General features: G+C 42.0%; 1 protein-coding gene across 2 annotated transcripts in view; it reads right to left on the bottom strand.

Moving 5' to 3' along the window:
- The window catches only part of ST3GAL6 (ST3 beta-galactoside alpha-2,3-sialyltransferase 6), a 42,895-nt gene extending 28,329 nt beyond the window's left edge, over positions 1–14,566 (bottom strand). Inside the window, exon 1 of one of the 2 annotated variants that reach the window (XM_077174337.1) lies at positions 13,802–14,566. In XM_077174337.1, coding sequence (XP_077030452.1) covers positions 13,802–13,874 — 73 coding nt within the window. In that variant the 5' untranslated portion in view covers positions 13,875–14,566. The remainder of the gene's footprint in view (positions 1–13,801) is intronic. The other variant, XM_077174338.1, reaches the window with a different exon arrangement.
- Positions 14,567–14,951: the final 385 nt, after the last annotated feature.

Genomic DNA, 14,951 nt, shown 5'->3' with positions numbered 1-14,951 from the left:
GTAGTCAGTATTTTGTGGGTTTGAGCTTGTGACCGGCAGCACTGCTTCCTTTTGGTCAGGATGTAGCACATGCCTGGTGAAACAACCATGCAGCAAAAAGATAATCGAGGAAGGAGCTCTCACATCATCATTTTTCTCAAGCTGTAAAACCTGAGCACATTATGGCACAGATGTATTCTGCCAAATCGAAACACTATTCATCTATTCACACTATTCACTCTTTCAGTTCCTCCTCTAAGTATGTGCCTAATTGCATTGTTCATTAATTTTCCCCCTCTTCAGGAAGGAAATGCTGCAGAGACTACACAACAGCACTGCCACACAGTCTTAAAAGGTACTGAAGTGGCTGAGTCAGTCTAGTGCTCTCCCTCACTCCCATGCACCTGAAATTCTCGTAATTTCTAATGTTCTTTTTCATTTTAGTTTAAGAAACAAAAAGTCCTCAGAAATATTGTTTAAGCAAGAGGTATTTGGTTATCCTAGTAAAGCGGCTCAGAATTAAAACTAGTTTTCTAACTCTCCAACAACGCAGACTTGGTTTTGAAGTTGTACTTTTGAAGTTGTACATTTAGCAGCATCAGAATTGGAAAAGGTTCTTGTTAATCTGTCGTGCCCCACACCAAACCAAAACAGTTATTCCTGTTCCTGAAAACCTGTACAAACCATGGCGCTAAAAAACCCTAAGGTTTTACTGTGTCAAAATGTCACTAAGGGCCGCTAGCATCACACCACATCACACAACACACATAAGTAACTGCTGCCAAAGTTACTCCCTGCACTAGAAGATAAAACACTTTCTGCCCTAATCTCTTCCAACAACATGGGGATAAGCAATAGAGGAACAATTTGCTGTCTATGACAACTGACACCTTCTTCCTCTCCAAGATAACACCAAGCTACTCATTTTACTTCCACAGTATGCAGGTATCCGAGGAAAAAAAAAAGAAAAAAAAAACACAAAAAAAACCACCAGTCTTTCTCCAAACACAACTTCTCTCTGTTAAGGAAAGTTTCCAACGTTTTCCCTATCATTTCGTCTCTGCCCAAATATTGCAGCAAGCCTGACAACAAATAGCAAGATAACCTTTTCTCCAAGTACCCAACAGCAAGCAAAGTCCAATGGATATGACATCACAGCAGTAGAGATGTTTAAAATATTGAGCAAATGTTTGTTCTTTATCAGCTCCCAGAGAAACACAGCCTCTGCTGACATTAATTTACTGTGGAGACACAAACTAGAGCTGTGTACATCTTTGACCTTGTGCAGCATTTCAGGACAGGATGCAATAGATTGGTTTTAGGGCCTAAGTGCTTATCTTCCTCCCCTTCATCATCCCACTATTGGTGAAACATACTCTGTACCACAAGAGACAGTAATACATTTATTACTTTGTGGACAATTCAGGATTCTTTTATTCTGTTTTTGTCTTTCAATAACAGACACTGTTATCGTGTTCTTCAGAGCATAATTGCCAGCTGGGCCAAGCAAAATGAAAAAGCAACTTAGTATTTTTCAGCAATGATTGCTATTTCAGTTTGCTTTTGTCTAGAGTCTACAAGATCTATGCATCACTTTCCCTCTGGTGTGGCTGTGCAGACATATTTATAATTTCAGAAACTCTTGCCACAGAAGCATATCCTTTGGCTAAAGGATACTGATAAAGATTTCAAGTCCAGTTAAATCTATTGTACTTTCACCCCCTCTAATACTAATTTACCTAGACAGCACATCTGGTGGAAGAGGAAAGTTAGCTGCCTTCCCAAAGGCTGCAGGAACAAGCAGAGTTCATCTCTGTGTTTTGGGCAGAACAGATGACAGCACCTATAGCTCTCCAATCCTTATTTCCAGCTCCACAGATTCTCAGCTCAGCAGATTAAACAAGATCAGAAAAACACAAGTTTGTAGCCTTCAAAGACGACATGTCATCAATACAGCGGGTTTGGCAAAAGCTGCAAAAGGCCCGCATGTCCTGACTTACAATCTCATCACCATGCTCAGACTCCCTTGTTCTTACTGCATGAGATAAGGTGTCATCTGTTCAGTGGTTAACTGCTTTTTCCTCTCTTCCTCCCTCATTCTGCCCGAGGACCCAGGAGCTCTTACACATACCCCACAGTGGGGGCAGAATCAGAAAGAAATTAGAGGCTGCATACACTCATCAGACTGCTTCTTAGAGAGCAAAAAGGCACGTGTACAAGCCTAGGTCAAGCTACAAGCTTTTTAAAGCTTACTAAAAGCGGTCCCGATTTGTCTGCAAAAGAAAATGCTGTGATCCTGTTCTCGGAGGGACCACAATCAATTATGTACACTGTTCCACAGAGATATCACTTTTGAGTCTACTGATGCAAAATTTCACATCACTTCTAACTGACATGAAATACCAGCTCCACAGATGAGAAACAGAAGCACAAAGCATCAGCCAGTGCATCCTGCCAGAAAATCCTGGTAAGCAAACTACAATGGAGCACAGGCATTGGGTTCCACAGAAATGGCCCTTGAATAGGAACAGTAACCAGGCTGAGTTCTTTAGCCCTGCTGAGAGGCAGAATATGTCACCTCCAGCTTGGGGCTATCACAGGGTTGCTATGCCACCCTTGAAATCTGAGCTAATATTTTGGCTGATTATCACAGTGCAGTGTGGATCCCTGGCACCAGCTCAAGGTGACAGCATGCTCCATAGCATGATGCACACACACAACTAAAACTGCAAGCACAAAAAAAAGATAACTGAACTGATATTTTTCATCTGGTAAATTATATTTTTAATTATTTTTTCCCTTCAAGATAGAAAACAATATTCTTTAATGTTCCGAGATGGCTTAGGATTTAGTCCAATAATGGACACACAGTTAAATACTGCTAACTCAAGCTTAAAAGTCAGCCCTGGATAGATCCAAATCCAACTTGTGGCTTTGAGGAGAAAGAGAATACTAACTACTGGATTCTCATCTAACTGGTACTTTGTCAGTATCACAGATTTCCAGAAACCTTACCTATAATTACAATCAAGGGTAAGATCCAGTCCACAGCCTCATTTTCTTGCCTGTCTTTGTGCCTTGAGATGAGGGAGGACAAGAAGCAGACAATCTATGCAAAGGCACAGGTAAACTGGGAAGAGACGTTTCCATATGCTTTCCCTGTCCTGACCCTCTACAGCCCTTCCGTCAGCACACTTCACTTCTTTTCCCTCCTTCTTCCTCCTGTGGACTCAGAATACAGATGAGCAATTTCTGTCACGGCCAGCAGCCACAGAGATGCTATGCAGTACACAAACAATTATTTGGGGTTTGGTCAGAAGCTAACCTGTGCACATAAAGTTAAACGCAAGTATGAGCTGAGCACGAATAGCTCTGCTTCCTTAACTCCCAAAGCTTTAACCAAACATTAAAAAAATCCAGCTCTAACTATATCTTAAAAAAAAAATGAAACCCACACACACAAAGTCAGTAATACAACCTTAGCTGATAGATTTTTTCCTAGCCCTCTTACGTTCTCCCAGATTAACCTTTAAAGCTTTAGCCAACCTAAGCTAGGTTGCTAATTATATTTTACACATCATAGGTGTCTGCATAATAAAGAACAAAGAAACACAGTACTATAAATCCAGGCAGGTCTTCTGCAAGCTGTGGTGACAACACTGCTCCTTCCCAGTCTGTTTCCCCTTTTCTTTCAGCTCTTTTTCCAGAAGGGACTGAAATATAAACAACCATGAAACATGTTCTGGGGGTCAGAGTTCAGGTCATTCTTTTCTCATACTTTGACTTACACAACTGAAAGGTTTCAGTCAACTTGAGTTGCTCTTCCTCCAAGGAACAGAGCATCATGATTGAGTTGTTTTGCTTCTTCACCTCCTTTCAAAAAGGCCAAGACCACAGAAATACTACATAATGAAAAAAAGAAAAAATCGAAAATTGAAGAAAATAGAAAATTATTAATAGAAAAATATGTAACCCAGTACTAAATCAGTTACTCATTCACCACACCACGGCTTTGTCCACAAGTGCCTGCAGAGTTAGAGGATTGAGGTCAAACCAGCAATTCTTCTTAGGTTTCCCAGAGAGAAAAAAATGGAAAAAAGTAAGAGAAATGGCTGGGAAAAGGCAAATTAGTCAGGTTTCAACTGTTTCAAAAACAGTTCAGTTACAAACCCTATCCGGCACATCATTTTTTCCTCCAGGGACTATGATCAATCTAAGCAAATAAAGGTCCAACCGGAAAATTTGATCTGTATTTATTTTATGTGCACATTCACTACAGCATTAAGTTCACCTTAAAACAAGCCACACTTTGTCTTCTAACAATGCCTAGCACATTTAAAACATCCTGGCTGATTTGGAGCTAGTGATTTAACCTCAGCTCTCACTAAAATGGCTGGAATTATAAAATTGAATCTACCAGTCCGTTAGGGGGAAACAAAGAATACATCTCAACACCAGGTTAAAATAAATCCCCCTCAAAAAAATCCAAGGAAACAAAACACATAAAGAACCATAACACCAAAGCCCACTCACAAGCAAAATTAGGGCACTCAAGGGCATGGAAAAAACATGGTGGTGTTTTTGTTGCCTTTTCTTCCCCCAGTGGATAATAGAGGGCTAATTTACTAGCTTCACTGCCAGCACCTGAAGAATTAAATGCCCCCTCATCTACACTGCCAATAAATTCCAAGTAGATCAGACTATTTTCTTACTTCACTGTAACAGTATCAATTCTGATCCATATTGGTGTCAGAATCTGTCCCTAAACAGAACCAGGTGCTTTTTGTATGACTAGTTTTCACAGTAACATTTGCAAACCCCAGTCGTAAAAAATTACAAATGCACTACGACTGCCATTATTAGATGGCACAGCTTTTTACTGTAATTTTTATTGTCCATATGTCCCCACACTTTAAAAAGGGACAGGTTACATTAAGCAGATTTGTATGGATTAAGAAGCCCAAAAAATAGGTGTGAACATGCACCTGGCCAGCATACAAAACTGAAGTTAAATTTTCATTTAAATAACATGCCAAACTGAACAGTTAAATTTTCATTTAAATAACATGCCAAACGTGTCTGTAGTCAGAGCCCCAAACACAATACATTTCTTCATTTTTGCTGTGTTGCTCCCCGTCTTGCCTCAACTACCAAAGAAAAATAAAAAAAATAAAACCCAATACCACCACCACCCCAAAAAATGCCCCAAACCAACGACCAAAAAAATCCCCTAAATCCCCAGCTGTTTGTGATGCAATTTGCCCCAGTAGCAAATTCTGCTGCAAGTCAATCTGCTGCAAGGCATCTGTGCAGAAGAGAGCTCTGGGATTCTCAGGAATGCAGCAAAACAAGTAAGTGAAAAGTGTAAAGCTAAATTAATTCAGGAAGGGAGGAAAATGGAGACAAGTGGTAGCACTTACCCCACACTACTACAAAATCTTGGAAGCTTCTCACAAGCAGGGATCCTGCCAGCTCAGGAGAAATCTGCAGTACACCAGCAGTTTGAGCAGCTTCTCTGATAATGTTAAACCCTTACAATTCCCAGTGCTCTCAATGAATGCACTGACTTTGCCTTTGGATGAAAATCAGAACACGAAACTTCAGTGCTAACTACCATCAGAAAACTAACCCAAAACTAACAGTGCCACACTGGAAAAACTTGAATATTGTAAACATTAAGACTTTTCACTAGCCTTCTTTATACACAGCTTTGTTTTCTTAGTACTGAAGCTCAAATACGGTATTTACAAAAACAACAAAACCACCCATAAGAAAAGATCTAATGAGCTACTTTGTAATCATGAGAATGCTCTGTGGACATAAAATACTTTAGAACTCACAAAAAAAGTCATACAGTTTGCATCAGAGCCTGTATCTGATCCCCTAAATGCTTTTAGTGCTTTGTTTTGTTTTTTAAATGTGACAGAAAAACTACCACATAGAATATTCAAACAGTGCATATCCTGAGGACTGAGAGCTACAGGATACACAGCATTGTAGAAAAATGTAGGCCTGTACAACATTTAACACTGTGTAAAGTCCTGGCATCTTCTCTGAATGGAAAAGTTTACCAGTGAGTCTACATTCATGAAAATGTAAAAAAAAAAAAAAAAAACAAAACAAAACAAAACAAAAAAAAAAAACCCAAAACAATTGTTTGTAAGGTAGTGAGCTTCCCAAGTGGAACACAGATGAAGGTGTATCTAAGTTTAGGATTTAGACTATCATTCATCATGTTTCGTTAAACAAAGCTGAAATCAAATTCATAACAAAGAACAAATGAGCAGGGCAAACAGTGTAAACCCAGAACCGGAATTTTTCACAGGACAACTGTTAGTTGCTGTAACAGAATTCAGCTCTTTGCAGAAAAGCTTGCACATGTTCATTTAGGTACTTCTGTGTATTCAGAGCAATAAAGTGATGCTACAGCAATCTGTACTGCAGCACAAACTTTATTGGGTATCCATCTTACAGTGCAGCTCATAGTCCTAAACTACGCACTCAGTTTTCTTACCTATGGAAGAGGAAAGCTAATTATATCTGATAGTAATCTTCAACTGCCATCTGTCTGAGAGGAAAGCTGCCTACATTAGTCACTGCAGCATGCTGGGAAAGCTTATATGCTTTTCTCAGAGCTACACAGAGACACCCTTTTACAAGACTTTCAGACCTCAATCCTCACTGAAGATTAAACACAACCCCTTTCTCCCCCAACACTGACATACTGCTTACTTTTTCACTTTTTTTTTTTTTATTAATTGAAAAGGACAGTCACGCCTAAAACTTAGGGGAGTTAAAGGTGCCTGTCACCCCACCCATGCACCCTCCCTGCCAGTCTCACAGCCCTCCTGCTGGGGGCTGCTAAAATTCCTAGAAGCCCAGATGAGAGCAAGGAGGTACAAGGGCAGTCAGGCAGGAAAGTGAGAGCAGGCTGAAGACACACAGCATAGTCTCTGCTACAGCAGTGGCTTCACACAGTACCTTCTCTGCATATCACAGCTCCCTCTGCCAGTTTGTTTTGCTCCTTTACAATCCAAGTCTGGTTTGTTGTAGGTGAAACAGAGCATTTGATTTTGCTGCTCAATTCTGTTTCACCAGCCCTTAAATGCTACAGCAAAATGAAGAAGAGTTTCTTCAGGACCACAGTATCTTTAAACAGATTAACTATCCTCCTCTACCTGATCTTTTCTGAGCACTGGATATGCTCAGGGCTGCATGAGAGTGTCTCCTCTGATGACAAGAGAGTAAGAGTCTAATAAGAGAGGGCTCACGCCCCTGTCTTATCAGCAGGGCAATGGATTTTGTGGCACAGATCCGCTCTCCCATAACCAAACTGGCCCATGCTGCACCAGTGATAAAACACGAAGTCTAATATTTCCTTCAGCATAAAACTTGAAGTCCTCTAGAGCAATATACATTGCACCTGCTGTGCTGCCTACTGACATCTTTTCTTGCTACCCTGACGGTGCCAAATGCAGCTCAGCCTCCAGCACCATGTCCTATCAGATTGCTATCCATGCCACAGACGACGCAGAACTCCATTAGAGCATGAAATGCCATACAGTAAAAGGCTTTTTGTTCTCTTCTACTGCATGTGTTCTCAGCATGAAATGAGATTTATGCAACCATACCCTGTTTGTGTGCATGCACGCCCTTCTCTTTCCTTCCCTGAAGAACTTTTGAATTCCTTTGGCTGATTTCAGTCAAATGCGAGAGATCAGGAACTTTGAGACCTCCTCAAGTTTTGCAAAAATAAACACTAGGCTGAGTAGAACAAAAAAACTCTATAAATTCATTTCTCATTAAATATCAGAAAGTACATACAACATAAAGACATCAAAAATATGGTTTCATTTTATCTTATCATACAGCTGTGTGGTACAGGTATCACAAGAGCATCTAGCCACTGAGAAAGAAAAAAGTGCTCTAATTTTAAAATGGCTTGCACAAACACGTAAGTGTCCAAATTTCCCAAAAGAGCTGTATGAAGTTCAATAACTTAGATACCCTTTTCAACCACTTAACAGTTAGTGTTAGCCAATTTCCATCACCCAGCTTCAAAAAATTCACTTCAACACTAATCAGTATTTATTATAAGTAATGTTCTCTGTGAAAACTGAAGAATGAGATACTCTATTTCACTTTACATTTCTTTCTGTAAAGCTCTGAACAACATTTTCTATTTAGGTTAGAAATCTTAAATATAAAATCTACCTTAGCTGGAGGCTAAGCCATCTAAGAACCGATGTCCCAAGCTGAAAACAAATTATAGTGTGCTGTTAGCACACAAGAATGAAAATAACTATTCCGTTCAGTTTGTTTCAATGAAAATGTATTAACAGTATTTCCTTAACATGTACTGCAAGAAAAGGCAGTCACTCTTGAGAAACTGTACTAATCGTAGGTACACTAACCAGCATTTTAATCACCTGGCTACTCAAAACCCAGTTTACATACCTGGCCTGTGCTCCACAGCACAAGGTGAGCAATGAAAGCACAAGAAACATTCTGCTATGTCAGTGTCCATCCAGCCCAGTTCTGTCTCCAGCAGTGACAGCAGGAGATGATTACTTAAAAGCAGTATTTCATGGCCGTTTTGTGTTCCATTCCCATTGTGCACCCATACCCCCACATCTCAACTTTCTGAGAATGGAAAATTAAAACTGCCATGGTGGCTGTAAAACTGGGAGGTAGTGAAGGAGGCTCATAGAGCACTCCAGCTTCCAAGCTGAGCCAAGTGTCACCCTGACTTATTAAATATGGCAAAGCTAACCATAGTTTTAACAGTTTCCTGCAAGGGAAAATTAAAACAAACAAACAACAACAACAAAAACCCGGCTTTTCCAGATACAAAATGAGAAGGCAATAACTTGTCTACACAAGGGGCACAATCAAGACTAGCTACCACATGCCAGCAAGCCTTGTGCACATTCAGCAATCTGGACAAATCCTAACTTGTTCCCATGCTTCATCAAGTGGATTTAATATTATGTCTCCATTTAATCTTGTGCAAATGTGTTCAAACAAACCTTACAGCCTACCTCACAGCTACACCACCCTCTCCTGGTCTCAGTCCCACACATCAACTTCAGACTACCCCAAGCACTGCAGAGATAGAAATGTTTCCAGGGTGCTCAGATGCAACACTGGTGGATGATACCAGATTGGCTGGTTCTGTAACTTAGAGGAACCAGGAAATACCTGTCTTAACTGGCAAATGATGACCAAGGTTTCATTCACCAACAGCTCCTTGCTAGCAAACATATTCCTGTCTCTTCACTGCAGTGAGAAAAACCCACAGGATCTTCCCTTGCATTGCGCTTGGATGCCACTGCTCTGAAACAGGTCAATTCCCCCCATGCGTCATCCTGCAGGCAAAAAACTGTCAGCACAACCCACCTTCAAAAATTACCTGCCCAGGAGGGAGTTATGTTAACTTACAACTACATGAGGAAAAAAAAAAAAGAAAAAAAGATGATGGCAAAAACACAACTTCAATTTCTTTATTACTCTGAGAAAGGGACTTCTCCCCTCATCCCACATGTGATGCAATTTGTATTTTATAAACACACACACATTCCGTATTGACTATTAAATGGCCATCACATTTCCTCTGCCCACCTCTGCTAAGGCCCAGGGTAAAGCTTATGCCCCTCACACCATTTTCATTTCACTGCTGGCCTCAGGACTCCACAAAGCAGGGAAAACAAGCAGTGTCTGGATACCTCTGCAATGCAAATGTCAGTCTGCAGATCCAGTCCAACAAAGAACTTTTCTAAGCTCTGCAGTAGATCCCTATTTTAGTGTTTCTGACCTGTACTCACAACAAGGGCTAAAACTATTCTTTTAAAAGTGAGTTGAAGAGTCTGTGCAAATCTAAGACTGCTAGCCACACACTTCACAAATGAAGTTTCCTACTGGCTAGTGGCCCAAAAGAAAGCAATACTGCAGCTCAGGAAATGGAAACTTACACTATAAATCAAGAGATATTAAGAGTTTCAGTGATTAAGAGAGACCATAATTTCACTCCTGCCTGCTCTTAAAACCAGTTCCTAGATTATTCCATTCTGGCCTTCCTAACAGAATGGAAGATCAACTGGCTCTGTAGGCTTTCCAGCCTTCCCTTCAAAGTCAGGGCAAGTGGAAGGTATTCCATTTTTTTTACCTTACTCTTCCTGGCTCTCCTTTTACACTAGAATGTAAAAAAAAACCTGGCATACCATACTCCAGTTTTACTGCTGCTGTTAGGGCTAGGAAGAGAGGTAACTGAACAGTTCCACACAAGTTTAGGTTATTATCCAGGGACACTCACAGTTCTCTTACTCTGTGACAGTGCTATAAAGGGTCTTCCTCACAGGACACCAAGGCGTGATTTTTGCCTTCAAGACCAAAGAACCACCAAGCTTGGAACACTGAAGAGCCAATCCAGCTGAGCAAAATAAACTTTAAAGGGACATGGTATTTCAGAATGATAGGTACAGAACACAGCAAGAACTACTGCTGCAGGGTATTTTACCACATTCTGTACCTGCATTTTTTCAACCCATTTTTCCAAAGGTAGTAACACTGCATGCAACCCACACATTCCCTGCTTTTGCTTCACAGCCCATGCTAGCTAATACTGCCCATCACTTTTCAACCTCTCTGCACAAATACCACTACTGGAATTGGTATCAGTGATTAATACACTAAACTGCAAAGTGAGAGCTGCTGAAAAGAGACTCATAAAGAAAACAACAGTATGCACATCCTGTTTTCCTCTAGACCTCAATATACATCAAATCAAGAAAAGCTGATGTTTTAGGCTCTTCTGGAAGGAGGGTAAAAGAAAAATTTAAGCTTTAGAAAATTCACACAGCAAATAACATGTTCAAGTAGCTTTATTTTCATTTCCCTTGAAGACTGGGAGTAAGTATACAAGCAACCATACGTAACATTGCAAAAGCAGAAGAAACTGGATTAAAGGGGAAGTTTAGGGGGTGGTTTATTCTCTACACAGCTTCCAGTATTTTGAGAAAATTGACAGTAGAAAACAGACACTCTGAAAAAGGAAAAATTCTGTACATTCAGTTACCCCATAAATTATTTAATTAGTATTACTATACTATAGCTTATCTATAAAGCTAGAGAAATTGATGAATAAATTATTCAAATGAAAGACAAATTACATGTCATAAGCTTGAAAAACGAAACTCCTCAAAACACAGGGCACACTTCAATTGATTAGGTTGAAGTGCAAACATCTGAAAGTTCTCTGTAAAAAAAGGTATTTCAAGAAGTCTTGGGCTAATCCCTAAAATGCATTTAACTAGGGAACCAAGGCAGAGTACCTCACATCACACATGAAGTAAAACCAACCTTTTATGCTCTTAAGTAAAATAACCTTAAATGTTAATGTACAAAGACAAACTAGATCCTGTCTATAGCTAGCAAGCTATACTGTGGTGGAACAAAAAAAAAAAAAACAAAAAAACAAACCACAAAACCAAAAGCCTTTCCTCAAAAGCCCTTTTAAGTCAGTGGTGTAGACAACCTCATTGAGACTCATGGTGGTCTCACAAGTTTTATGTTCAAATGATCCATCTGACTGCATCCTCTTCCAGGCCAGTGTATTTGAATCAACACCCAGAAGCATATGAAACAACACCAAGAAGAAAACCACAAATCAGCCAAAGCTGGTTTATGTTAACTTTTCCAAACCTGTTTTGGGGAGACAAACCAAACTTTTAACAAGAGACACCAATCACAGCATGCTCAGAAACCAACAAAGAGAACAAGCCTGAGACAGAAGTGCTAATGGCACAAATAAGCTATCACAACAGCTTCTATCCAAAAATGAACACATAAGGAAGAAAGCAATCATCTAAAATCTTCTAAAACTGCCTCTGCTTGTAAGCTATCACAGTCTTGAGGAGAAGGTAAGGGAGAAGCATCTCAAGCACTTCCTGCTGCAAAGGAGATCTGTCACCACTTCACCTGCTGCATTTCCCTCTTCAGTCAGGCAACTCCCCTGCATAATTACTAAAACCATTAACAGCACACATAGTACATATCAACATAATGTCTTATCCAACACCTTCCTCTAGCCAAAACCCCTGTAATCTCCCAACCTGTTCATAACTTAGGACTCAGGTACTGGTGATCTTTCTGTCAGCTTTCAGGTTCTAGTGTCTCAACTGAACCCTCTGCCACTGTTCCCATGGGCACATCCCCAACTGGCAACTGCTTCCAGAGAAGATCTTTTCCTCCTACCTTTGAACAGGAAGGGATAAGGACACTGGGCGACTCAGGAGCCTCGCGGGATCATTCATATATCCCACAAGCATAAGAAGTCTGCTAAAGCCAATATGACCTTCAGACCTGAGACCTGAGACTAAGACACCTTTAATTCTGTTGCCTTAATAACAGCCATAAGCCTAAAATGTAACTTAATTTTTTTGAACTGTATGAAATGTAACTTAATTTGAAATGTAACTTAATTTTTTTGAACTTAATTAATGAACTGTATCAGTTCAGCAGAGACAGATGAGGTAAAGGAGCAGGTACTGCATCAGATTGGAGAAAAAAGGTATGCTAATTTATTTAAGTGAAATAAAAACCAGAGCTACAGCTGGTGAAGCCCTACATGTGAAAGGAGAGTTATTTGACTTTCGAAATATCACTTCTGAGACCTAGTCAGACAAGCATACTGCGTGTTGATGGGCAGGAAACCCTGCTCCATGCACATTTCCTTCAACACCTCTCTGGATTTAGTTCCTTCAGCTTAAGGAGTGACAATGTAGTACCATGGCACTCTCCAGAGAAGTATTTTATATATACCTTTTCTCTGTAACATTTTCATCTTTTTTATCTATAACATTTCCACACAGTTCAGCTGAATTACCAGATTAAAATAAGTAATCTTATCCCATCACTAAGCTCAATCTTAATAGTTCTGCAATCACACTATGTGAGAACAGCTCAGTAAAATATGGATGAAAAAAGAGAAAAAAATTAAAGAAAACTAGATAGAAAGTTTCAAGTCGGTAACAACACAACAGGCACAAATCTCAGACCAGCCGCTCATCTCCCTGGAAATTCTGAGAAAGGGCAGCAGGACTGATCTCACCACTTGCTCTAACTAAAACTGAAACACCACCCCCGCTGTCAAATAATAATACAAATAGTTAAAAAAAACCCAAAAAAACAAAAATAAAAAAAGGCAGCGGACATTAAACTTCCAGGGTTTGTTTCTTTCCTCAAATGCAAATAATGGATTTGCATAGCTTAAGGCAGAGTCTACCCACAGAGCCATTGTTCCTTCCCCGAGGCCTTCGGGATTTCCAAGGAGCAGCTCCCTTTCGGTACCCTCGCTAGAAGCAATCTTTTATCCGAACCTGCCTGACCGGCAGCCATGGCAAAACGGCCGGGGATTACCCGACCCAAGCAATTCAACAGAAGCCACGAAATCTCCCGTCCAATTTTACTTACGGGTCGCCGTCAGCTCCGCCGGGAGGCTCCCCCTGCATGGGGCTATTCTGCCCGCATGAGCTCACCGTTCCCCAGCCCTGCTCTGCCCACCTCGGAGCACCCGGCCCCGCCGCCCATTATCGCCCTATCCATCCCCCCCTTCCCGCACTCGCCTGCCGGCGCGCCCGCCGCGACTCACCGCCCACGGGGAACCCCGAGGCGGCTCCGCCCGCCGCCCCGGTCTGCCAGCGGAGCTACTCCAGGAGGCTGGGAGAAGGCGGGCGGCTCGCCCACCCCGAGCCCACCAGGAGCAGCCGGGGAAAGTCGGGCGGCCCCTTCCTTCCGTCAGCGGTCCCCACCCGGACCCGCCTACCTTTGTGCGGAGGCGCACAGCTGGCCGCCGGACCCTCCCGCGCTGCCCGAGGTGGCAACACCCGGCCCCGCATGCGGACCCGGGCAGCGCCTCAACCCGGCCTGTGCCCCGCTCCCCGGCGCCGGCCGCCCGCCTGCGGCATCAGGCGCATCCAAGAGCCGCCGGGAAAGCGGGGGGTGGCGGCACTTCGGTTTCTGTTGGGCTCACCCCACCGGGAACCGGCTCCGGGCTACACCACCGTATTAAGATTTTTTTTTCCCGTGAAGTTCCCAGGAATCTCTGGGAAAGGTCTGGGATGTCTCATCTCACCAGCTCTCAAAACCGATTAAAATTGTGTTCTCTTCAAAGGAGGCTTGTAGAGGCAGGCTCCATCCCTCTAGAAATTCAGTTTAATTCCTTGAGTGCTTTCACCGAGGAACACGCCGATGTATTGAAAGAGCTAGCTCTACCTTTGAATACGCGGTAATTTACATTGAATAACAATGTTTTTAGCAGCTGCTGCCATCAGCATTCACCTGAAGAAAATTTTAAAATTGGAAGCATGCATACAAACTACACTATGTTAAAGCTGGAAGCTTTCCCGTCTGAAATGACGCAAGAAGATCATGGAACGGTTAAGGTTGGAAAAGACCCCCGACATCCATCGTGTCCGACCGTGGAACGTCTCCCGACAACCGTCACGCGGCAGAGACACCGGCAAACTCGGGAACAAGCACTCCCAGGGCACCCAATCCTATGGGTTCAGGTACCGTCCACGAGATACACTCAGCCTGTGCAAGGGTTTACAGAGCTATACTGCATAAACCAGGGGTGCTCACTTACCGGTTGTTAACAGAGCAGTTTATTTTATCTTTAAATCATCCCAGAGAAGAGTACAGAACTCATCGCTTCTGCTTAGGGCCGCCCAGGATCTTGCTGCAGCCTCTGGTGGGTCTAGCCCGGTTCCCGCATGGTGGTGCTTACGACGGGATTCAAGAGGAGGGCTTGTTCAGCTGAGCCCCATCTGCAAGAGAAAACGTAGGAGGAAGCACGTTTTGTATTTACACAGAAACGTTGTTTAGCCTGCTGAAATTCCTCTTCCATTTGTACCAAAGCCTACCAGGGGAAGAAGATACTCACGTGAAGACAGATGAAGCAGTGCTACGCCTTC

The sequence above is a fragment of the Agelaius phoeniceus genome, chromosome 2 (assembly GCF_051311805.1).
Source record: "Agelaius phoeniceus isolate bAgePho1 chromosome 2, bAgePho1.hap1, whole genome shotgun sequence".
NCBI lineage: Eukaryota > Metazoa > Chordata > Aves > Passeriformes > Icteridae > Agelaius > Agelaius phoeniceus.
Note: the sequence above shows the minus strand (reverse complement) of the source record. Positions and strands in the feature narration are given on the sequence as shown.